The sequence below is a fragment of the Bipolaris sorokiniana genome, assembly GCF_000338995.1.
Source record: "Bipolaris sorokiniana ND90Pr unplaced genomic scaffold COCSAscaffold_6, whole genome shotgun sequence".
NCBI lineage: Eukaryota > Fungi > Ascomycota > Dothideomycetes > Pleosporales > Pleosporaceae > Bipolaris > Bipolaris sorokiniana.
Window position 1 is genome coordinate 610046 of NW_006911900.1, and position 25201 is coordinate 635246.

Below are 25201 nucleotides of genomic sequence, written 5' to 3' on the forward strand. Positions count from 1 at the left end.
CCAAGGGATCGCCCAAAGCGACTGCGACACCGAAAAGGCCGCCGCTCCAGCTACACCCTGCACCCGCTGCACGCTGCCCTCCGCAAGTCATCACGCAAGTGTGCGTGAGGACCCGCATTTCTTGATACGTCTCCACGACTCGAGCGCCCCCTCCCCCCCCCGAAAAGTAGCCAAGGCGCACTGGCGCACCGCGTTTCTTTCTGCGCGAGCTCCGGCATATCCTCGCCCGCGTAAGCACAGACAGCCCTGACGGCCATCAGTCGACCCCCACACGCCGCCCGCCTAGTTTGATCCATACATATATCCGAGCCCCCCATCCGTCCCCCTTCCCCCCAAACTTTCCCCTCCGGTCACATGCAATCCAACTCTGCCTCGACAGGTTTCGCCAACCTGCTCAACCCCGAAACAGCCTCCCAGAACCAACAGCAACAACAACCACCACCTACCTCTGCACCCACCGCCTCTATGGCCGCTGCCACCGTCAGCCTCATGGCGCCTCTTCTCCAGAACGCCCCGCAACAGACAGAGGAGCCCCGACAGGATCTTCCTAGGCCTTACAAGTGCCCTCTCTGCGACAAGGCCTTCCACCGTCTGGAGCACCAGACTCGCCACATTCGAACCCACACTGGAGAGAAGCCACACGCCTGCACTTTCCCTGGATGCACAAAGAGATTTTCTCGCTCTGACGAACTCACTCGGTATGTCTTCCACCAAGCTTCTTTTTTTGCCTGCACACCAACTAACCCCGCCACACAGACACTCCAGGATACACAACAATCCAAACTCGCGGCGAGGCAAAGGCCAGCAACATGCCGCTGCCCACCAAGCTGCCGTTGCCGCTGTACAGGCGGGTCTCATGGAGCCCGGATCTAACCTTGCACATATGATGCCTCCTCCAACAAAGCCCATTTCTCGCAGCGCACCAGGCTCTCAACTAGGCTCTCCCAACGTCTCGCCACCCCACTCCTTCTCAAACTACTCTCCTGGTATGAGCAACGACCTGGCCGCATACCACCAGGGCGGTCTGAGCAACAGCAGCAGCCCCAGCGGTCTTGCTCGCCCCATGGATCTCCTTGCCGATGCTGCGTCAAGACTGGAGCAACGTCCTGGACACATGCCCCACTCGAGCAGACATCACCTTACCAGCGGGTACCACCCTTATGCCAACCGACTGCCAGGCCTCTCTCAATATGCCTACTCATCGCAGCCCATGTCAAGATCGCATTCACACGAGGATGACGACCCGTACTCGCACAGGATGACAAAGAAGTCGAGACCAGGCTCTCCGTCGTCGACTGCCCCGCCATCACCAACATTTTCGCATGATTCTTGCAGCCCGACTCCAGACCACACGCCTCTCGCAACCCCTGCACACTCGCCAAGATTACGGCCCCACGGCTTCAGTGATCTCCAGCTACCACATCTACGTCATCTCAGCCTCAACCAAAACTTTGTGCCAGCGCTTGCGCCCATGGAGCCGTCGACGGAGCGTGACCAACCGTACGTGCCGAGCCAGTCGTCGGGACTTCGTATTGGGGACATTATTTCCAAGCCAGAGGGTGCGCAGCGCAAATTGCCGGTTCCGCAAGTACCCAAGGTTGCGGTGCAAGATCTGCTCAATGGCCCGAGCAACAGCGGCTTCTCTTCCGGTAATAACTCCGCAACGGCGTCATTAGCCGGTGAAGACCTCTCGAATCGCAACTAAACCCACTCTCAACTCCAACTAGCATGGCATCGGCGTTTTCGGTCAGCATTCTCTGCTTTTCACTTTTTTTTCCCCACCTCTCTTGCATTTCATCATTTTTTCACGGTCAGCAAGCGATGAGATTAATTAGACAAGGGCGCACACACACAAGACCCTTTTTGTAGGGTGGAGCCTGTGGCATATTACGATTTCCCTAACACCACGGGCAAATAGACATTTCTTTTGTAGCTTATCTACTTGTACTTGTTCTACCTATTTTCTTCTTCTACTTCATCTTGTTCACTTATTTCCCAGTTGTTTTTGCCGGATTCAATACCCCGCGAAACCGCGCCAGGCGGTTCGCAATCTTGTATACGCCCCCGGGTCTGCCTCACTTTTGGATGCTAGCTCGCGGGCAGGTTTGGAGGGAGTGGGGGCGGAGGGGTGTGCATGTTGGCAGTGCGGGGAGAGGTCGAGATGAGTAGAGGGTAGTTGCTTAGCTTAGCGCCTAATTGAAACCTGAAAGCAAACTCTAGTGTAGTGCAGCTGTGTACAGTAGATTTCAATTTGCGATTACGAGATATTATGTTATGGACGAGGAAGATTTGCATGTGGGTGACGTGATAGAGGAGCCCGGTGATGCAAGCAGGGAGAATCATTCGTGGGGTAGGGGGGCCGGGTTAGGGTGTGTATGCGAGAGCCTGGGGTTCTGGGGGAGTGGTAGGCTATCTGGCAGGTCTCGGCAACGTCAAGTCTCGAAACAAGGAGGGCGGACAGTCCATGTTCCCCGCAGATAAGTTTTGTTTGATCATTCGGAAGGGCGAGTGATGGCGGAGGGAGGTATGGGGGTTGGATGGGAGTGGGTGAGTGGGCTGGATGGTGCAAGCGTCACGCCAGCCCGCCGCTATGCGGCACCCGCACAGTGTTTTTTTTCTGCATCTGCTCTCACTCTCTCACTCTCTTCGCGCCGAACCTGATCTTCCCCTGCGGGGTGGGCGTGAGACACACTGGGCACCCCCAACGAGCAAGATGCGGTGAGGAGGGGGCCAACCAAGGGCGAGATGAGGGCTGTGTTTCAGTCAATGGGCTGCTTGTGCGACCACGCCCGTCTCCAGCTAACAGTCGCTATTCTTGCACTTGCTTCCCCTTTCACATGCAGCGCGATAAGCCTCGTCCGCGTCTGACGATTCCGGTACAGACTGCGGCACCAGCGCTAGCGGGGCTTATGGCATAAAGGGACCTGGATTTTGCGGAGAGTGAGGAATGTGGAGTACGTGGCACAAGCACACATCGTGGCGCTGCCCATGCGCCCTCGCCTGGGGGCTGCCTGTAAGCATGCCTGTGTGGTGTGGTATGTGGCATGTGTGAGTACGTACTTAGTACGTGGGTGGGCGTGGGTGCGTGGCTGTAGTTGCCCAAAGTGGAACACGCGTCCTCACTGCCTAAACAGGACACGATGCAGCCAGACTGCCAGCCAGCCAGCCAGCCAGCCAGCCAGCCAGGGTGGGCGGGCAGGTCGAGCGCGCAAACACCACGAGTCCTCCAGACACCACACTCACCACATCCATACCCAAGTACTTACTACTTACTTACTCGCATGCATGCTTTCGCCTACCTGCTAGGCACGCTGGCTGCGTTTCCGGTCCCATCCTTGTGGGGATCTATCGAATCTTCACTGCCCTTATCTCGACCTGTCTCCGGCGGCTTCACCCTTGCCAGCCGGGAACCAACAGATGCCTTCGCTCCACGCTGCCATTCGACAATTCTGATATCTGGCCAGCCCCAAGGGCCTGCCCTCGCCAGAGCACAGTCTCAGATCCATAGGCGCGAGCCCATCCAATGGCCTATCTATGGTCGACCCAAAGAAAATTTCTCCCGCCGGTTGATTGTGAGGATCATCTCTGCAGTGGTCCAGCTGGGCATGCACCCCGGACTGGAGCCCCATAGCGTACGCCACGCTACTCCACAACGCGTAATCCGAGCTATGACGATCTCACCTGTCTGACCGTACGAGCCGGCAGGTTTGGCGGCTTCTACCTCCGCCGCCTTACCACGCCAGATTGCGGCGTCTGAACACGGTCGGCCCGCCAGGCGCGAAGCGAAGGCGCACAGCGCACACACATGTGCCTATGTACGTACCTTGATATGTACACATACACATGTACCTACTGGACATACCTGTGCCCGCTGACACCGTTGCCCGTGAAAACCGGTACAAGAACAGCTACCGAGCAGTAATACCGAACAGGGTCTGTCCTTGACATGACAGTACCAAAATCAAATACCTTGCCTGCTTACCGGGTCAAGCGCACCCAGCGCGAATCAAGGTACACACCTACGTAACGTATTCACATGCACATGTACCTCCGGCTGTCGACCAAGGCACTTGCCAACCAAAATTGTCATTGCAAACCTCCGCTGTGGACTGGGCAGGGCCGGCCAAACGCCAATCTGCTCACCAAGCTGGGCATCGTGGCCTCCCTACCAATCACAAACCAGCCGGATCCCGCCCCTCCCTCACTAGCTTCATCAAAAGCAACTGTCACGCACGACAAAGGAGAGCTTGCAAATACTTACACATTGGGTATCCACAGTAGTGTCTCAGCTGACGGAACTGCGCTCCATCTTAGCCGCTTGCCATGAAGCGCCTCTGAATCCAGCCCAGATACCAACCGCCCACGGGACAAGAACGAGTGCCACCAAGCCTTTCCGCCCCTTGCAGACCAACTCGGTGTTAGTACTGGACCAGTTCAGCACAAGGCGTCTAGCGAGCTTCTAGGGCCGCAAATCCAGGTCGCAAATCCATCCTTTGTCCCAGAACTGAGTGCGGGATCTCCACAATGTCCAACAGCGGACCTGCCTGACGAGGAAATGCTGGCGGTTAAGGCTGCCGCCGACGAGTCACGTACCCTTGTCGGAATTATGGCACTCGCCACCCCATTCGCTCCAGCCGAGGAAATTTTGCCGCAAGTAATTGCACCACTCACAGCCGTCAGCAGCACGTCGTGGATTGTGGAGAGACCCTGACTCCACACTCAGATCGACGCGTATGCTACTAAAACAAGTTAGTTTACCGCCCACCGGGGAATCCCATAGTGCCTGCTTGGTCGGAGTCAGGTGCAAAGGGGAAGTGTCTCCGATCCGATGCGGCTCTCGGAACCAAAGACCAGACTATTGCTTTGGCCCTCTCTTCCTCAAAGCTCACGCAGGGAAATTTATCAGACCCAAATGCGCCGATGCGGACCCGTCTCCAGAATATCGACCATCTGTCCTTTGCATCGCGTTTACCACCGGCTAACCATTCAACCCTTCGCCGCACTTTGTTAGTTTAGCACCTTCCCCATTGACTCCACCTCCGCGTGCAAGGACCGCAATACCGCAATACTTGGTCGATGAATGAAGGAATATACTTTACAAAGTACCTGTTGAGGTTCCCCGCATCTGTGCAGCACACGGGATGCAGGCCTCTAGCACAACGGTTTTCATCTAAACCCAACATCATCGTACCGGGCTGTTGGTACTCTGCCCCAGCGACTACAACCGCGTTCACGCCAGCAATATATTTTGCAGATCACACACGCCTGAATAGCAATACAAAGTGCTTAGTGAGGCCCTGCGCAAGGGCGATGCACAATATATTGCAGCTTTGACCGCCGGTTCGTGAACTACAGAAGGGTCCCACATGTGAGCTCGATGAACATCTTTGCTATGACAGTCAACCTGCCTGCACACTGCAGATAGGCATCTTTCCTGTCCACATGTCGTCTGTTCCCTGCTAGAATACTGGATTTGGCATTCCGCTTCAGCCATTCCACCGACATGAAGCCGTGCCAAACCACTGCGTATCTTACAGCCACACTCCCTACGTCACATGTCGAAGCCTAGCAATGACGCACTTGAAAAGTCTCGACTTCTCACATGTTATCCACTTCCAAGATTAGCGTTTTGCTTGGACAAATGTCGTGGCGCGGATCAGGACATGCGCATCAAGTTACCCTGACAAGCAATCAACCAAACCGGCAAGCGATCGCGCATTGTGTGGGCATCGCCAGTCTAAATCAGTATCGCTGTCTGAGTCAATCAACCGCACTCTCCCTTATCTCCACGACTCCACACCCGCAGGGAGATACGTATACCTTCATTTAGACCGTTATTTATCCGCCCAATATTGCAGATAAGCGAAGACCATCCACGCGGCGCAGCGCATTGAAGCAGGATTGCCTATGCTGTCCGTGTGCATGCACCCGCTGCACAGCTTCCAACATGCAGGTCTCACTTCTACCTCATATTGATTAACGTGGGGGGAAGAGGCTACTCATGACAATGTACCAAAGTTTTTCTCGACGACATGTCGGTGGCCTGAGGTTATTGCGCCGGTTTGCTTTCTCCACCACCAATATATGGATAAAAAATCAATAAAGAAAAATCAATATCACGAAACTGCCCAGACCGGCTGGGCTATGAGGCAAAATAAAGAAGTGTGTAGGGTTTGATGGTGGCCAAGGTGCATGTTGTTGAGGTCTGGCAACTGTTTCTGTACCTGCATGCCGTCAGAACATCATCATCAAGATCGTCCACGGGGAACCAGCATACCACCACACCTCTTTTTCCTACACAGGTTAATAAGCTCTCGCATACGTACACTGATTATCAATGTGCCCTTTGCATGTCTTTCTTTCTGCGCCTGACATGTGAAACCAATTGTGGACCCCTCGCAAGCAGTGCACGCGCACCTGAACTATGACCAGAAAAAAAAACAAGAAGCACACCAGGAAAGCCACTAACGATCATCAAGGAGCGGAGTAAGAAACAAACCCCAAAAGCAATCAAAAAGGTCGGCTTTACTTTACCCCAGACTCCAAGAGTCTTGTACCCTTATTTTTCTTGTCCTTTCCCGCCGCACGTCCCTGATATGGAGGGACAAAAGAGCAATGGAAAACTAAAAGTGGCATGAGCACCGGAGAGAGTGTGAGAAAACAAAGACCCGACATTTCTTCCGTCCCGCACATACTTCCCCTCTAAAAAAAAGTACGTCTGTGTGTCAGGAAATTGTTCCGTGTAACCACCATCTCACTCAGGCAACATGTCTCTTTACGGACTACCTAAAGTCTGTTTTTTTGTTGGGGTGCTCATGCGTCACGGCGTGTTCTACTTACAGTTCCCTACAGGTATGTACATGTGCGTACGTAGACTTGAAATATTATTATTACCCGCGGTATCTCGGACCGGCTTCGACACCATCCAAAGCGGGTCCTCGGATGAAACAGAGCTGCCAAAAGGAAGGGAGCATGGACCTCGCTTAGGTTAGGATGTAAGGGTACTTGCATGAATTTATTAGGTACATTGCTTCGTACGGCTATGCTGTTATGGCACCATTGGACCCATGGGGGACCGACCATTTTTGGCTCCCTCGGGTCAGCATCAAAAGGTTAACCTTGTGCTCGGTAATTTGTATACGGACTAGTGAGAGGGGCTGAAGCGGGAGTTTTCGTTGGAGGTTGGAGGATCGTTGGTGGTTCGAGGGGGAAAAAGCGAGGTCCGAGGTACTTTAGAGGGGGTAAAAGGGCGCGGGCGAAGCACGGGGAATGCAGAGACGTTGAGGATTGCGGAAGAAAGACAGCCACGTGCGATTTCAGCCGCGTTCTTTTGGCTCTTGGTTTGGGGGCCGGTTAATGCTGGTGCTGATGGCGCTTTTCTTTTGTGCCGTAATTTTTTTTGGCGACTGCGGAAAGTCGTAGAATAAAAGGTGGGGAGACTTAGTGCTGTCTGCAGGGGCGATGATCGGTGTCTCCGTGTAAGTATACACAGGAGTTTAGGTATCAATATGGTAAGAGCCTGTCGGACCTGTAACTCTGTATGTGGTAACTATCACTCTTTTGTTTTCCCGTCTCTCCATCCTTCTCTTTCTTGCAAAAAAACATGTGGGTCGATTACGTACGCTCCTACAAAGGAAATTACAGAATGTCTTTTCCTCATGCTGCCTCTTCTTCCCCTGAACACACACACTCTCTCTACACCACCTACATCATTCTACACACGACGCAAATAGAGAAGAAATAAAATTGACCCCCACTCAAAAATCGGCGTATTTCCGACATGTGGATCTCCATCGCACATTCTCTTGCCCTCGCAGCTTGCCCCTTCTCCTTTCCCTCCGAGATACGAGCAAAGTCCCCATTTTGACGCACGTGCCCCCCCCCACATTCCGATACATCACTCCACCATGCCTCAGTGCGCAAAAGCGCAAAGCCGCATCACCCCATCTCCACCAAGTAGAAACAACTAGACACAGCCCTTACAACCAATGCCCTACTTACCTACTACATTGGCATCAGGCCTAATTGATTACCCACCACCAGCTACTAACTAGCTACTAGCTACTAACTAATCTCTCTCCATTCTTGCCCTTTCTGCACAGCCATGCCCAAGCCACCTAACCCACCCACCCACCCAATCACCTCTCGCACGCACTCACCATGCGTAGTTATCCCAACTCACCCAAACCTCAAGAAGTTAGAAAACAAAATACTCTCTCTCTCTGACTATTCCATCACATAGCCCAACCCTATTCTTTCTCCCTATCTTCCCAGTGCAAACCCACTCACACCAAAACCTCCACACAAAAAAACGTATCTTTCTCGGTGATTTTGCGGGGGCGGGGGGACACGAAAAAAAGAGCCGGGGGGGGGGGCGCGACGGAACCTCGCCCCAATTGATGCCCGATACAAAAAATATCGTGATTTCTTTCTTTCCTTCTTTCTAAAAAAAAGTTGGAAGTGTCGGATCGGATATGGGGGGCTGTGGGTATATGTAGTACGTGGTGAGAAAGGTTAGTGGTGGGGGGGGGAGAAAGGTGTAGGTGACATTGGGTGTGTGGGGAAGGGGTAGAAGGGGAGATGAAAAGATTTTGCTTGTAAGTTTTTCTTGATGCAGCATGAGAGTGATGAGTTTGCATAGGATACGAATTCGTCTTGCTTTCTTTGTCGTGAGTAACTGGAGTGGTTCTATACATATGGGTGGAGCAGTGTGAAGGACTACTTGGTGATACCCTCTTAGGTACGATGCTATACCACATTCTCAAATCTGCAATGGGTCAGTGTGTATGGAGTTTGGTAAGCTTGAGGAATTTCCATAGCTCCGTGTATACATGGCTGTGTCTATGCTAAAAGGCAGTTACAGTGCATGGCAGTACGAGAGAGTGCGTATACGCAGTGGCCACGAACATCATGCAGTCTCGCTACATCTCGAGTCAGTGCCATGTTTGTATCTACAATGACTGGTCACTTTGTCGACTAGATATGTATATTCCCACAATTGCAATGGCGATTAACGACAAACTAATGTCTGACATATCTTTCCCTCACGTAAAACCGGGCACGAGCATCTCTTCGGTTTAGCTATTTACACATGTAACAACACGAAGCCCTATCCACACAGTAAATTCAGAACGAGCCATTCTCTCCCGGATATCCATTTCTAGTAGTACCGCTTGGATACGAAGACAACTAGCAGCAGTAAATTTAGAGCTGCTTCTCCACTTCTCTCCATACTACAAGACGTAATAGTATACCCCTTATCTCACGCTGTGTACGCAACACCATGCAGAAAAAGCAACACACTGTACTCTTCGGTTACGAGCGCCCCGCATTAATGTCATTTGCCTCAGTAGCCATGAACCAGTTGGTTCGACACTCGACGCCCAGTTCCCACATATTATCCACCTGACACTTGCTAATCCCAATCACCCACACCTAAAAGACGTCACGTCGACATAGAATACATCGTATCCCCAGACCACCAACATCTCGCACTCGTATCACGATCCCCCGCATCAGGCGCCCTAAGAGCAAACGAAGATCCTGGCCACTTTTTCGGCTCAGCACCATGTATTCCGGAAAGTCAGTCGGGCTGCAGCAAACCCCATCTTTGTGCGTAACACCACCCGTCTCCATTGGGGTAAGAGATCAACGGGAGGAAGCGAGGCTGCAGCCTAGGCCGGCGCCAGCGCTGTATGCGGAGAAAGCGTGGGGAGATCGGTGACATTACGAGCTGCCTTGTTGGTGTTGGGACCTTCTGCCTTGGGATATTAGGCGGAAAAGGGAGGGTTGGTGGTGGTAGGCGTGCTACGGCCGATGCTATGCGCCCAAGTTCTCGCTCATAGAGCCTCACTCGTGTGAAGCGAGCCTGATAGGCGCTCATAGAGCTGAAACAAGGCGATCTGCGTCCTCGATGCAGCGTTCCATGGCTGAGTAGCGGTGAAGGGAAAGGACGAATACCCTATTATTGCATGCGCCAGTCCCGGCTGGAGGACGTCTGACACCTGTAGTTTGGCCAAGAACCGCATTGAAAATGCGTGTTTCTTTGGCAAATCCAAGTCATATTGCGCCACCGTGGGCCCTCGAGGCGCAACAAGGCTCATGGCTTGTTACGATATGGGTATGCATACCATGCTCCGCCGTTTTTATACGGTCCGCTTATCATCGTGTACTTGTGTGGCTACCTTTTGCTTCACACTAACATGCACATACGTGACGACGAGCAACTTTGCCGTACACCCCCACGCCCAGCCCAAACCGTCGACCCCGCTGACCCCAGACTCGCGAAGCATCCGGAGCATCAGCATCAAAAAAAAGGGACGACTTTTACCGGTGAGGGAAACCGAGTGTCTGGATCTGGGGGTGCTTCCCCGATCCCTGCGTGCAACTAGTACACACGAATGCGCTGCAGCCCTGGTGTGACACACTTGTGTGTTATGCTCGGATAGCCCGCACTTGCTTTTGTTCGCCTGTCGGAGCGGAATACCGCTAGTGTGGCAAGATGAGACCCAGTCGTGTGGATGTGGGATGCAACCAGTGGACAAAAGCTGCCGCGCGCATTTGCCGGCGGAAGAATAGCACATCTGGGCTGGGCTTCACGATAAGGGACGTACTAGACCGTGGCTTAGACATAACTATGCTCTGTTGCTGATGTCAGAACAGTTGGCGAATGCGTCAAAGTCCGCGCCGGGACGAGGTGCGGATGATATTCCGGGGTGCGGCGCGTCTGAATAACCCCACACGGCTGAATAGCGATACCTGTGCCGTGGGCCGTGGGAGGCTTGGCTCATCCATCTGGATGCGAGATCTACATAGTGATTGGACGCTGGAATCCGGAGAGTAAGGGGCAGGTATCTGTACGAGCTTACCCCAGACGGAAGCTTACTTTCTCCGAATAGCACCAACATGTGGTGCAGTCAACCTGGGAGCGGACCAGTGTCGCGGATTGTCGGGACTTATGATTAATCTCTTAATCTTGGGTGGGTGTAGGAGAAGTCCGTATTACCTTATTCTTGTGGCCATCTGCAATGACATCCAAGTGAGGTGTTGCAACGTCACCCTGATCAATGGATGCTTCATCAATCAATAACCCCTCAGTGGCAACTCCGTCGTCCTCCATCCAACCGTAAAGCTCATCCGAATTCGGTTCTTCGGCGGTATTCTCATCAATTTCGGCGAAGGGTCTCTTGGACATCCGGCCTTCTGTTGGGATAAGAAGAGGGGCTGTAATGTCGTTGGTTGCCATGCTTATGTCGCAAAGACCATTCTGCATCGTGTCAGCAGGCGATCGTCACAGAGAACGTCTAACTGGGTTTGTGTAGATCGAGCCTGAAGGAAGTTGGTTCGACTTACCTTCTCAATAGTAAAGGCCACTACATTGCCGACACCCCCCTCATCTGCAAAGGCTACACCATTTGCTTTCACAAGGCCGGCAAATCGAGCTCTTTGCAACCTTTCGGCGTCCGACTTATCAGTAGGTTTGCCGTGTCTAACCCAATCCCTGAAGAGAACCAGACGAGTGGATACACCGGCTTCCCACTCAACCCCTGAGATTGCTGGAACCAACAGTGCGCGTGAGGCACCTCGGATACGGGTGATAGTCTGGCTTGTGATAAGCAAGACAAGGTCGTGCAGTGCTGCAAACCTGGTGAATGCTGCAATTAATTCATTAATTATAGCAAATCGACGTCCTGCAGCCCATCGTGCTTGGTCGGTCCTATTCTTCGCAATGCGATCATCCGTATGACGGGGATATGCGTTATCAATGAGGGTTGCGAGCGAATCTATGACGATAAGGCTGGTATTTTGCGGGGGAAAGGAAGCGGGCGGATGGACGAAGAGCGCCACGACATGCGCAAGCGTAGGTGCCACGGTATATTGGAAACGACTCCGCATCTCGTCTGGGTACGGAACAAGGATATCGTCGATGCGATGCTGCACCAGAGGCGCGCAGGCAGCATCTGGAAACCTTTAGCCTTTCAACCCAATATTTAGATAGTGCTGCCCTCTACTACATGTACTCACCAACCCATATTACCCGCTGGCCCTCACGCAGTGCCGAGACGGCGGCCTGTATCCTGGAAGCCTTCAATCGCCGTCTTCCCGAGAGTGCAATACAGTCACAATTACCCGAATGTTGTCTTGCCGACCCCGGATGGGCCGAAGATCTCAGTTACTTTGCCGCGTGTGTATCCGCCTGAAGCATCATGGCCCGGAGGAGCTGGAACTGAAAGGGCCTTGTCAAGCTGTGTGATGCCTGTTGATACCGTGCGGGCGCCGCGTGCGTTGAAGTCTTGTAGGGCTTGGGATGCGGAGACGGTGGGTAGCCTATCTATCGTATGTATGAGTATATGTGTACGCAAAATGTGTGCGGGGTGTGCAAGCTTACGCGACAGGGGCGACAGCTGTGAGGCTTCTTCGCCGGCCATTGTAGTGGGGAATGCAATTGAGCAAGCTTCAGCAAGAGTATGCGAGGTTGCAGTCGTCCCGTGACTTTGCCGTATTGAGCATTACGTCTTACACAGTTTTCCTCTTTCTGTACTGTGTCGCAGTAGGTACATAGCAGTCGCGGTGTACTTAGTCAAAGGGCGCGTAGTGAGTGGCGTTCGGTCGATACGCTCATGGCACGATGTCACGAGCACAACCAAGCCCAGGGCACATGACTCGAGCCTCCTTCTCCTCACCTGATACACTGGGTGCTTACAGCAACCCCGCATCAGCAGGAATTCAAAGCGATTTAAGGCATAACACATTGATAGTGAACTAACTTTCTACGTATCCAAATCAACACCTGCCTCCTATGCGTTAGTGTCGAAGGATTTTGCTACGCTTGAGCCTCGGCGTTTTCACGATAACAGCCGCATCTCTCACGCTCTGGATCTACCCACCTCAATTGGCCACGCGACACCTTCGCCAAAATGGCCAAAACCTTCTTTCTCGCAGACAATGAGGATAACGTGATGATGGAGAGAATAATACTCGCGGTGATAGCAGGCCTGTTGCCCTTTGCAATCCTGCTCATCCTCGGCATCCTCCAGTCTCCCAGAGCACTACCTCCGCCAGCTGGCTGTCGGAAACTTGGAATTAAAGGACGCAGCAACCTTGAAGACCAGTACTCTAAGAAATATGCCAAAGGCGGCGACCCAACCCCAGAAAAGCCATGGACCATAAAAGCACTCTTCATCTACCCGTTGAAATCCGGTGGCCCGATTGAATTGGAAAAAACTGAAGTCATTCGAACTGGACTGAAATACGACCGCCAATTCACTCTCGCTCAGCAAGTTACTAGCCTGCCATCTTTGGATGGAAAAGTCTCAAGTGAATGGCAATTCATGACCCAGCGAAGTTTCCCCCGTCTGGCCAAAGTCGAGACGGAAATGTGGGTGCCTGATCCATCAGCAAGAGGCTACAAGGAAGATGGAGAATGGGTGAAAAGTGAAGGCTGTATTGTAATCCGATTTCCATTTACCCCAGATACCGACTTCACCCTGGAAGGCCTTACCAACTATGGAAAGATCTTGGCAGCAAAACTGGTTGGCAAATCCGAACCAACGCTGGAATTCAGAATACCGTTCAACCCGCCGCAAGAGAGAATCAACAGCAAGGGATATACGAAAGAAGTTTTGCATATCTGGATGGACACTCCCGTTGTCCTGAACATGACCTCAGAAGTCGACCGCGAGACCTTTGAAAAACTTCGATACACTCTGGGTGCCGCAAACCCCATTGCACTATTCAGAATCGACACAAACGCCTATCGAGAAGTAGGCAAAAACGCACCAAAGAAAGAAGAGGTGGGATTTGAGACTGTAATCGGCATGCAAGACTCTGTACGTTTTACCCTCTGCTCGTTCCCTGAACATGCAAAGCCGAAAAAAAAACTCTCAACCAGGCATTCGGCTAACAAAACGCAAACAGTATCCAGTCCACATCATGAACATGGCCTCCGTCCACGACGTAGCCTCCAAACTCCCGGGCAAAAATCCAAAATCCAGGCACAATTGGCAAAACAGGCTCGCCCTCCTCGACGCCATGCGTTTCCGCGCAAACCTCTACATCACCGGTCCCTCCGCATTTGCCGAAGACAACTGGACAAAAGCCAAAATCTCGTCACCATCTAATTCAGAATCCTCACTCAATCTCCACGTCTCCTGCCGCACAACGAGGTGCAAGCTGCCAAATGTCGATCAGAAGACGGGAGAGCGGGATCGCAATGAGCCGTCGACTACGCTGCGGAGTTATAGGATTATTGATGAGGGGAGTAAGCATGCGTGCTTGGGTATGCAGGTTACGCCGTTGAACGAGGGGAGTGTGGCTGTGGGGGATAGAATTGAGGTGCTGGAGGTTGGGGAGCATCGGTTTATTGGGGAGTAAGGGATGATGATGGAGCCTAAATGGATGGAGAAGGGAAGAAGCATCAAGGGAAATAGTTCAAGGAGTGTCGGACATAAGGGAGAAAAACAAGAAAAATATATGGAGGGCCCGATGGGTCCTACTAGATAGTCAGAATTGAGATGGAGCGGGAATAGTTGAGGCATAATTTGACAGCACGTGCAATTTGTATTTTCTGTCAATAATATCGGCTTAGGATTGATGATGATGATATGATCCAGGCCATACAAATTCCCCATGACTCTGTTTACAACCCCATAGCAAATCAAAGGAGAAGAAAGAAAAAAAGACATAGAAACTGTCTTAACTTTTGAAAATGTGGCACATATACATAAAAACTACCACTGCATGCCTATGTATGTATAGTCCAACACCTTCCTGTCAAACCCCTTCTTTCAAACCCCATCAATCCCTCCCTCCCTTCTCCACAAGCCCCTCAACCCACGCCTCAACCTTCGCCCTCTTATCCTCCAACACAAGCGGATAATGATCACACTCCAGCTTCGTCACATCCACTTTCTTCCCCTCCCTGTCCGTCCCCACCCAACTCGCCTCGATAGCCTCAATCCCCATCTGCTGCACTTGCGGTACAACCACTAAATCTTTCTCTGCGAAAAACCACGACACAGGCACGTCTTTGTAGCCCGCATGCGTCAGGGGGTCAAGGAAACACGCACCAAAGTGGTACCCCATTTTGTCGACTTGGACAAGGGCGTCGGACAGGGGGAGGTCGCTGCAGATGAGGGCCGCGACGGGAGCCGGGTCTTTGTGGTACATCCAGCCGTCCTTGAAGTTTTTTTATGTTAGTTTGGGAAGTTAATAGTAGGTGAAGGGAGGGAGTTGGGGGGGGGGAGGAAAGGAGGAATTTACTTCGCCAGCAGAAGGAACAACACCGCCCTGGTCTCCAAGCACCTGAAAAGCGGTTTCACCGAGGCGCGGCGCCAGCGCGGTAAGATAGGCAATGCGGACCACGCCGCCTAGTTTACCCTGCTGCTCGCGTTCTTTCTTGGTTATGCCCTTGAGACTCTCGGTTGCTGGGACGCCTGTAGTCACGTGTTGTCATCAGCCATGTGCATATCTCCTAAAGTCGAGAATCCGGGCAAGTGATGTATGCGTACCGCCGTAACTGTGGGCCACGAGCACAACTTCTTTGCCTTCATCCGCTAGTTTCTTCACGTGCTCGTTGATATACCGGGCATCGGCGTACATGTTCGGTGGCGCGCCATCAGATTTGCGCTCGTAGCCTGCGGGGTAACAAGGCGGCTCGATAACTTGGATGTCGTAGCCTTTGGAACGGAGAGGCGTGGCGATTGCATCGTAGGCATTTGCAGAGCAGAAGGAGCCTGGGATCAGGACGATGGTTGGTCGGCTAGACATATTTGTTGGACTGGTAATGGATATGGGTGGTCACTAGGTTGGAGCCTTGTAGGTTGAATGTTTGGTTGGAAAGTCGATGCTAGTCCGTTCTAGATTTGCTCTACATGTGGGCGTTGCAGGTTCTTATTCTAGATGCATCTTGACCAGTTGTACATATTTGTCATCATGCTTTCCCATGGTGCAAACAATCGCTGGTGCGGGTCGCGTTGGAGTATTCTGATTGGGTTCTGGCGTCGAGTCTGCTTACGGAAGGTGGTACGGCTAATGTTACCCACATCGTGTACCACAATTACTTGGTAATGCCACCAGTTATTCGCGTGGAAGTGAGCTCGTGTAGTATCCGGACGAGTTCGCGGAGGATGCTCAAGCTGCAGGCAGAAAGTCAGCATGCACAAGCTATCATTTGACTTGATACCAATATGATGATGAGCATGCTCGTTCATACTGCCACTATCATGTGAATAATACCATTGACCACAATTACCAAAGTAAGAAGATGCAGACATTTTAGAAAAGTCATTATATTAGATCATTAAACAAAAAAATGAATCATCATCATGCGTAACGTCCTAGTAACCGTCATTCACAGCCCCGTTTCATCCCATCATCCAATTCGTGTTATGCCTCTTAGATGGTAGGTGTAGCGATGCGGCCGCTGTCTTGGGCAGTAAGGCTGTATGAAGCAGCGCAAATGGTGCGGTACTCATCGGATTCCCAGTGGTAGCCAGTGTTGGTGGCATATTCAGGGCCCCAGGTCTGAGTATAGAGGGCGCAGTAAGTTCCGAGAGGAACGTCGTTCTGAGTCAAGATGTAAGAGGTGAAGAAGTTGCATGGCCTGTACTCGCCGCTGGCATCGACGAGGTGCTCCTTATCGAAAGCGGTCTGGGCCTCGCAAGCAGCAGCGCAAAGGCTGGGGTCATAGGGGTTCTCGTTGAAGAGGCGCATGCCATTGTAGGTGTAGTATTCACGGTTGTTCTTGGTGATGTAAGGAGCATCGATAGCAGCGGGAAGTTGGGTTGGTGCATTGAAGCGGGGCACAACAGGAGCATTCCTGCAGACGGTACCTTGGCGCTTAGAGTATCCTGTTTTGACATAAGCTAAAGACACTTAAAGAGGACAAAGTGAACTTACCGTTACTGCCAGCAATGACAACTTGGAATTGCTCGCGGTACTGGCCATCGTTGATAGCCGTGTTTGCGGAGACGGGGTATCCGAAGAGAGCGCACTTGAGGTTGGTCTGGGGCTCAGGATCCGTGCAGGAGGCGGAAGGCGCGTATTTGGGATCACGCTCGTAGTAGATGTTGAAGCCAAGGCAGAACTTCTCGCTATCACAGAAGTCGGCGCATGCCTGAACATTGTAATTGCCAGTCTCAATGTTCTTGTAGGTCAAGTAACCAATCTGCTGGGTGGCTTTGTTAAGGCCCTTGAAAGCCTCATCGTAGCCGGCAGGAGCAGTTGCTCCATCAGCATTGCTCTTGAGCACATTGTTTGTGGTGGCAAGGTAGGCACCAGCAGAGCCATCACCGGGAACAGGTGCAGCACTGCATCAATGGTTAGCTGATTTGATTGACCATAAGTTTCTACATTATCGACCTACCCTCCTGCCTCCACAGTGCCGCTGCAAGAGGTTGAGCGCTTCCTGGTCTGCACACCGTTGTTGCTGACATCTTGCTTGACCTCTTGCACGGCAGCGGGCTGGTTGTACTTGATTGGGGCGTTTGGCTTCTCATCAACCTTTGGCTTGAGGAGTTCAACACTGGGCAGAGGAAGAGCCTTAGCAGCCTCAAAGTTGGGCCTCTGGGGAAGGGCGGCAGCCAAACCGCTGATGGCGGAAACAGCGAGGAGAACGTTGCGCATCTTGAAGGATGAGTTTGGAGTAGAGGAAGTGAGTTGGGAGTGAAGGTTGTGAGGTGCGTTGGATGATGATCTTCAACCAGCGGGATGGGATGTCTTACTTATACAAATTGAAAAAGCATCGCGATAGAGCTATGATTCAAAACTTGGACCAAGCGGCATGGTGCTAGCAGCAAGCCGCTGGTGTTGCTAGCCATGCCCCAAAGCCTGGGCGACGGACGAGCAGCTGGGCTCTGTGACGGCGAGGCTTGACGACTTTACCAGATCGGGAAGCAGTGGAAAGAGTATGGCGAGTGGGAAAGATGGGAAATGGGTCGTGGAGCCGTGGGCTGTTGACTTTGGTGGCGTACATGCTCAGTGATGCCGAAAGGTACCAGGGCTGTGCGCAGATGGGGATGCGCAGGGAATGCCATTGCCAAAGTGGTACGAGTCGTCAAGCCACATGTGCGGCCAGCAGCTGGATATGTCGCCCTCACCGAAAGGGTTGGGAAGGGCGGTCATGGGGGCGTCAAAGAAGCCTACCCAGAATAGCATCGGGAGAGAGACTGAGGCCAAAGCTTATCAGACGAACAATGAACAGGTCCGTGCTGGTCGGGTCTTGTTGCCAAGGGCGGGAGATAGCTTGTCTCAACTCTTATAAGCGTAGCGATTTTCAGGCACCACGCCCACGCCGCCAATCCGAAACGGATACGCTTGGTCCAAACAGACTAGCCATACCTTGCCTCTCCAGGCCTAGCGCATCGGCTAGCACGCTGGTATCTGCAGTGTCCAATATCTAGTATCAGTTACCCTGACGTGACCAAAGGCCCGTCACCTCGCATACCATTCCATCGCTGGAGCGCCGTCTGACTCTACACACCAAGTACACACACACACACACATACATGCACGCTCTGCTTCGCTCCAATGCCTAACACTTGCAAACTCGCATATGCAGCGGCGCGTGTTGAACATGCCCAGGCGAGCGGTCAAGACCTGGCGTCAACATGACAATATTGAGCCGTTGTGCCTAGTACCGCTAGCTAACAAACATCGATGCCCCCTGCAACGTGCAGCGCCATTTCTGTCGACTATCCGACCGACTGGTCCGGCATCATGGGCAGCACCCGGCTTTGGCCTCGTTCTCCCACCACTGCGGACCTCTGTCCACGCCAACTGATCGATGAGCATCATGGGCACGACCCGGCCAAGAGGATAACCATGCGATCGGATGAATTTTGTTTCTAGCTCTCATATCAACGAGTTCGTCTGCTTGTCGTCACTGATTCTTCCTGGCGCATCCTGATTTGACTTGGAAACCACCTCGCCATACTTACACTCATCACAGAATCCTTAGCGCGTTTCGCTCCACCCTTCTAGACACTGCATCAGCCATCGCTCAAGTCCGACCAGTCTTTTGTCTGCCACGATGGTGGTTTGTGTAGACACAAGCTGAGATGCGGGGCTAGTCCCGTTCTCCAACGTGGCAGTCACGGTCATAACAGGCCATGAGGCCATGCTAGCAACCTTGTTCCTTGCATAGCGCTAACCAATTCCGAGGGCTTAGAAGCGAGTGCCTTCAACGTTCCGAGTCAGAACCCACCACTGGGCATGTGGCTGGCTTCAACCGATCGAAGCGACCTTTGAATCATTACAGCGCAAAATAAGAGCACACTTAACAATTGCTTGAGTAAGGGCGTCCGGTCAATGCGCGACGTTTTCCGTCACTCTGAGTACCGTGCCATGGTAATCGCAAATTACCTACACATACTTACACATTTACGAAAATCTCGAACGTGGATCTATCGGCGCAAAGCCTGAGCCTATGAAATACTAGGCGCTCCCCCACCTCTGTTGTTTGGCTACATCAAGGCTGAAACCAAATGATCGTGTTCATGCCCAGCACATCACAAGCATGATCCACAATATTCCAGCCACTGCATGCGGCTCGCCTGAGGTGTGCTCGACTACGACTCTTCAGAAGCCAGACGTCAAGCGCCGGTACCGGTCAATGTGGGCCTGAAGATTTCCAGCAACTTTGTCAATGCCACTCGTATCCCAAAGCTTGTGCAAGATGCGATGCCAAAGTGTCACTTCAGATAGGTTTTACATGTTTGATCAATGGCAAGGTGAGCGACAACGATAGAAACCGTTGGCTGGGCTTAGGTCACTCGCCTATCCACGCTCTCGGTGCCTCCAAGGCCATAGTTTTGCAAAATCGTTTTCTCCATTGTTCGCTTAGGAATAGGGCGTAACTAGTGAGCTTGGTTATTCCCTAAGCCGTAGCAGCACAGAAACACACCGCTGCTTTGGGACATAGTCTAGTCTTCACTCAGCTCGCCCACAGTACGCTACGCAGACTAATCGGCCTCGCGTATAACTCCAGAGGCGCTCTGGGCACTCTATAGCCGTGCCGTCCCGTTGCAGAAATACCTGCATATTCACCACAGCCTGCAAGGCGTAATGCCGGGTCAAATGTAGGCGAGGCCGATGAGACCTGGAGAGCCGCGTCTGGCGAGTGTGAGGACCTGGCTCTAGATCTCTAAGACTGTACACATTTAACATAATGCTATTGTCAGATCAAGATAATCCACTCTCAAACCCCGCAATCCCGCTTATGCATCAAGCGTATGGACGTGCTGGCCATTGATAGGGGTTCTGGACCTTACGAAGAGTCCAGCTACATTGTCAGGTGACGGTATGCTCCATCGGCGGGGCCTAAAAGACCCTCGACGAGGCTGAGCTGAACGGATGTACTGGTCATGCCATGTCCAGTCTTCGTGTGCTCATTCTAGCCAGTCGTTTTTAGAATACCATGTTCATACGCTAAAGTAGAACAGATACGTTGCTTTCAAAATTTCGACACTTCCATTTCAGGATCTATGCTACTCAACAACACGCCACTTGTGCCACTCGCGTGACTATAGAAGAAGAAACTCAACAGCTCATCTGCACTGCCTGGTATGCTAATTTGGAATGATATCTTCACCTCCAGCCAATGAGACATCTCGCTATCCTATATCCTATTTATACATGTTCGCTTGCGTCAGAGAGATATACACGTTGATACATCTCGCAAAGCGATATGCCGCCATCTGACGCCACCATTATCCGCCACGCATGCATATACTATTGCCCATCTGCAAGGGAGAGAGACAACGACTTGGTGTATGTACCTACATTCCTTCTTCCCTCACTCATACTCTAGAAGACATGATTACTTGTCGTCAACAATACAATTATCTGCATTCGTGCTCACACTCGCACTCGCTCAACCCCCATGCCTTTAACGCCGCCATGATGAATCCACGGGCGTTGTTTATCTTGCCGACCTGAAGACTGAAACATCCCTCCTTGTTGTGTTTGAAACATGACCGAGCGAGCGAGTAAGCACCACGCCTACGCGCCCAAATATGACTCAGTACAATCATCTGGAACTTGCTAGAGAGCAACAAACCAACTATGAGTCTGAATGTTACAGCCATACCAAGCTATGTTTATTTTTATTTGTTTGGTTGTTTGGTGGCCTTGTTTCCCAATAGCCGGAACACCGGCACTTGCTTTGCGCCGCCGTCCGACCCGCTAACCTGCATTGATGATCGCTTTTTGCACCTGCAGCAAGGCAGGGCAAGCGAGGCAGGAATGGGCTGACGAAGAAAAAGAAAAAAGGGCAAGATAACCCTAGTTAGTCCATTCGCTTACCCACGTGGGCTTTTGTGCCGTATCCTTGGAAAACAAAGCGAGATTTACACGATTGCCCCGTTTGGCTGGATGCTGTTTTTACGCGTCTTTGCTTTTTTTGCTGAATTCCCCTTTTGTTTGCTATTTGCGGAAGCGGGAGGGATGAATGCTTTTGTGGTTGTTTTTGTGCCTGTTCGCGTTCGCGTTGGAAGGGGGGAGTTGTCGGTTTTTGGGTCTAGATTGCTTCGGTAACCGCTTTTTTTTTATTGTAGAAAGAGAGAAGGGGTTATCCTCAGTATAATATTCACCGTGGTGAGCTTGGTACATACAGAGTTTATTTGCGTGTGTAGGGAGCGCACGGGTAGCTGGCAGGCAGAGCTCGCAGGGCTGAACTCAGCTGTGGGGGTTATTCTCCGTTTACAATGTCCGAGCTCATTCTTGCGAATGCATTTCCAATTTGGCGGTGTGTTAGGGATATTTTTCTTTCGTCGTAGAAATCTGAGATTGTTCTGGCATTGCATCCTAAGCCTAGCATTGCTACTGCATTCTGGCATCGCATTCACAGTGTGACAGCGCATCGATATGTGACAAACCCCCACACGTGTGAACATAACGCTTGGAAAATTTCTCGACGCAAAAACACATGAGTGGTGTTACCTAGTCTTGGTCATGTCTGCGTATCTGGCAATGAGTAGAATGTTCTCGTGAGACATGCGACGGTGATTGTAGTAGCAATCATACGAACAATCCCAATCGCAATCATAACGGCCATGGGAAAAAGATAGCAACGACAAACATAGTAGCAATCTATTCATAACTCATACAGTAATTGATACGGCAGCTACATACAATAAGCATAAGAACAGCTCAGTTTTCGATTATGAATGGATCACATCATCTCCTCCTTTATTGCGTATATAAACTCCTGCGAGAACTTTCTAAGCAGCATATCAGACTTCCAGAAGAAGGCAGAATCTGCACTGAATACCTGGAACAATGAACAACGCCTTGGACCCCAAAGTTTACTATCTCAACAAGTTGGGACTTCTGTGCTCTATCTTTCTTTTCGGCTTGGTGCACATTAGCATGCACTTTGCATGGGACAATGACCCGTTCGATTGGCTCACTACAGCATCGAGCGACAAGAGTACAAAAATTCGGCAGGCGTTGCGTCAGGAAAACGATCTCGAGGGATCGAAGCTGATCGACATATCGTTTGACCACACGCACCTTATACAAAGCCGAAGATTGCTATAACAGTGAGACACATCCTCGTCGACTCGTGAGCAGAGTCTGCACAAGATTCTACGCGCATATTTCGACGGCCTTACACTATCAATGAACATCTACAATACAGATGTATTGTGTGGAGATGCGCAATTCGAATAATTAGTCACAAGCGTCGATTCAACATTGGCACCTATCTTGGAGCGCACGCAAATATCGACAACCACCATGAAGGAAAGGCTCATTCGAAAACCTCCAAGACATCGAACTGAAGGGGCATTCGCGTCAACGTACATGCATCCCAGCAACTTGACGGAGGGAATATATCATACACGCGCGCGGACAACGACATGACGAGGTTCACACCAGTAGTCAGGTCATTCCAACCGAGGCAGCATCAAGCTCAAGCTGCACTTGAATTCTTCTGGCCCATATACTTCCAGCGAAAGCAGTATAAGCACCTCCAACAATTCTCCACATATACATTGTAAAACAAATACAATCTCTGATATACCCCATCCTGCTGTCGTCGAGACAAAGACTCCACCCATATATCTAACACACAACATGACAGGCCGAACATACCCGCAGAGTTCTACACGAATAATATATCGCAGACCCGGAACTTCTCGTATGAATGAAGTCTTCTTTTCCAAAAGCTATCGAGGCAAACCCAAGAGGCTCTGGGGGACATCAACATCAACTACAAATCCAATACCGAGCCGCAGCGGCAGGAAGATAACCAGCAGCTAAATATCCCTTTGCCAGATTCCAGATTGCCACATAGCCCATCTCAACGCTTCTACTCGATCAACCATAAGGCGTCTTCTTGTCTTTTTAGCCTTCTCGCACAGAATAAGGCGAGAGTAGATACAGCGAGGACGACTGTAACACCGATATATAAGATCCCGAGAAAGAGGGCGGCGAGGAAAGCGATGTCGATGACGATATCCAAGAGGACGCTGACACTAACGAGCGGGCGTTCACTGCTGCGATGAAATGCTCCTAAAGCCGCTCTACTACCCAGACAGCAACGAATATCACAGAAAAAGTCTTGCTTGAGGATTGGCAAACAGTTGCTAAAGTTTGGTGTGTGTGAATGTGGCAGATCTCAAGTTTGCTAATGACTAGCGACGTGTGGACACACTAAGCGCAATTGGACACTCTAACCTATCGTATATTCCCACACAAGGTCCCTGGCAGCGCCTAGACGTTCGAGAAGGCTTTCAGAAACAAGAGCTGCCGACATACTAGGAAGACTTGGCATGGCAAGTGGTATTATGCCAAGTATCAGCACAACCTTGATCTCCGCCAGTGCACAAGGACTGGAAGCTTGGCCGCAAAACCTGCATCAGCTTAGACGGTATGTAAAAGTATATACCTCATCTACCACCGATCCCCGGCGTCGTCGCGCCAAAACCTCATATGTCGCCTGTGTGATGCAAAAGGCATGATCCTTCCGAAGAAAACTACATAGCCCATATACCATATACCTGGGTGGACCATGTTCAAACAAGCAAATCTCCACCAGTTATCAAGGCCATCCAAACAAATTATACATCCAACTCCGACTACGACTACAACAACCACCTTGCTTGTTCGGTTGATCGCACCAAGTTCGCGATGTTCTGGCATCCAAGCCTTGCCCGGACTAATGCCTTATAGACAACAACACCTATTTCCTCACCAGCCAGTCCCACTGATGACGAATACTCCATATAACGAAGACGATTTTGAGATCCACCAGCGACGCCATCATCGAACCAAAAGACGCCCTTATAAAACACACATGCAGCTCCAAGTCTTAGATGCCGGACGGGAACATTTCGTACACAAAACAGCGAGGAACAATCCAAGTCACAAATGTGTGCGTTGTGCTGGAGAAGGCAAACATAGATGTCTCACTTACAAGCTCTACTAGGACGAAAACCGGCTGCAAAGGACAGTAGCAGAGCCCTGATATGAAGCTCTTTCTGAACAGACACAGCAAGGGAACAAGGAAAAACACAGATCCGCGGTTCGTACAAAACATTACATAAAGATGGATCGCCAAACCGTCTATACAACGACAAAAATCTGACCAGACAATGTATGGGGAGACTAACTAACTGCAACATTGGTTTTATACGAAGACGGACAGGAAAAAAACGCAAATCTTCCATTCCCCCGCGGAGATTATCATGGCGCATGGATCGTCAAACCGTTATATATATATATATATACCGTAACAAACCCAAGACCGAGGCAAACTGACTATGCTGCTACGATAATCGAACCAAATGATGCATGAGGAAACTTGCTACATTGGTTTTTATAGAGATGGCAAGAGGTATAGAAAAAACACATATCTGCCATTCCCCGCGGAGATAACCCATAGCGGATGGGATTGCCAAACCGTATATTACAGCGACAGAAGGAAGGTTGGCAGGGTCTAAGGAGATTGGCTACATGGCTTTCGATACAGAAGACACACCGAGCGAACACACTTCGATTGTCGTGTGTGTGTGTGTGTGCGTGGGCTAGTCGCAGAAAAACGGATACACAGATGGAATCGCAAACTAAAACATACATACCGCTACAACAAACTAACCTAAACGATGTACGGGATACGGTCGCGCTGTTTGGGTATATGTATGCTTCCGGATCACATGCCCGTATATTGAGAGATGGGAGTTTTTTGGTCGGGGTCTTG

General features: G+C 51.2%; 7 protein-coding genes across 7 annotated transcripts; 3 read left to right on the forward strand and 4 right to left on the reverse strand.

The window, feature by feature from the left end:
• Positions 1-134: 134 nt before the first annotated feature.
• On the forward strand, positions 135-1989 carry COCSADRAFT_314954 (uncharacterized protein). The gene is made up of 2 exons (XM_007701191.1): positions 135-698; positions 757-1989. Exons 1-2 carry the CDS (start codon positions 355-357, stop codon positions 1703-1705), a joined length of 1293 nt encoding a protein of 430 aa, XP_007699381.1. The 5' UTR covers positions 135-354; the 3' UTR covers positions 1706-1989.
• Positions 1990-2885: 896 nt separating this feature from the next.
• COCSADRAFT_356003 (uncharacterized protein) lies at positions 2886-5106 on the forward strand. Its single transcript, XM_007701192.1, has 5 exons — positions 2886-3048; positions 3135-3632; positions 3699-3815; positions 4118-4268; positions 4350-5106. The coding sequence occupies exons 1-5, from the start codon at positions 2989-2991 to the stop codon at positions 4709-4711; spliced, it is 1188 nt and encodes a 395-aa protein (XP_007699382.1). The 5' UTR covers positions 2886-2988; the 3' UTR covers positions 4712-5106.
• A 3157-nt stretch (positions 5107-8263) lies between these two features.
• On the reverse strand, positions 8264-9171 carry COCSADRAFT_315001 (uncharacterized protein). Its single transcript, XM_007701193.1, has one exon. The coding sequence runs from the start codon at positions 8757-8759 to the stop codon at positions 8286-8288; it is 474 nt and encodes a 157-aa protein (XP_007699383.1). The 5' UTR covers positions 8760-9171; the 3' UTR covers positions 8264-8285.
• A 1798-nt stretch (positions 9172-10969) lies between these two features.
• Positions 10970-12428, reverse strand: COCSADRAFT_159831 (uncharacterized protein; the record flags this gene model as incomplete). The annotated part of the gene is made up of 5 exons (XM_007701194.1): positions 10970-11266; positions 11353-11960; positions 12025-12077; positions 12130-12331; positions 12389-12428. The coding sequence occupies 5 exons, from the start codon at positions 12426-12428 to the stop codon at positions 10970-10972; spliced, it is 1200 nt and encodes a 399-aa protein (XP_007699384.1).
• A 291-nt stretch (positions 12429-12719) lies between these two features.
• COCSADRAFT_115906 (uncharacterized protein) lies at positions 12720-14720 on the forward strand. Its single transcript, XM_007701195.1, has 2 exons — positions 12720-13829; positions 13918-14720. The coding sequence occupies exons 1-2, from the start codon at positions 12918-12920 to the stop codon at positions 14371-14373; spliced, it is 1368 nt and encodes a 455-aa protein (XP_007699385.1). The 5' UTR covers positions 12720-12917; the 3' UTR covers positions 14374-14720.
• On the reverse strand, positions 14690-15928 carry COCSADRAFT_180837 (uncharacterized protein). Its single transcript, XM_007701196.1, has 3 exons — positions 15510-15928; positions 15262-15434; positions 14690-15177 (listed from the first exon to the last, which is right to left on the reverse strand). The coding sequence occupies exons 1-3, from the start codon at positions 15766-15768 to the stop codon at positions 14797-14799; spliced, it is 813 nt and encodes a 270-aa protein (XP_007699386.1). The 5' UTR covers positions 15769-15928; the 3' UTR covers positions 14690-14796.
• A 273-nt stretch (positions 15929-16201) lies between these two features.
• COCSADRAFT_189863 (uncharacterized protein) lies at positions 16202-18092 on the reverse strand. The gene is made up of 3 exons (XM_007701197.1): positions 17366-18092; positions 16900-17309; positions 16202-16850 (listed from the first exon to the last, which is right to left on the reverse strand). Exons 1-3 carry the CDS (start codon positions 17623-17625, stop codon positions 16396-16398), a joined length of 1125 nt encoding a protein of 374 aa, XP_007699387.1. The 5' UTR covers positions 17626-18092; the 3' UTR covers positions 16202-16395.
• Positions 18093-25201: the final 7109 nt, after the last annotated feature.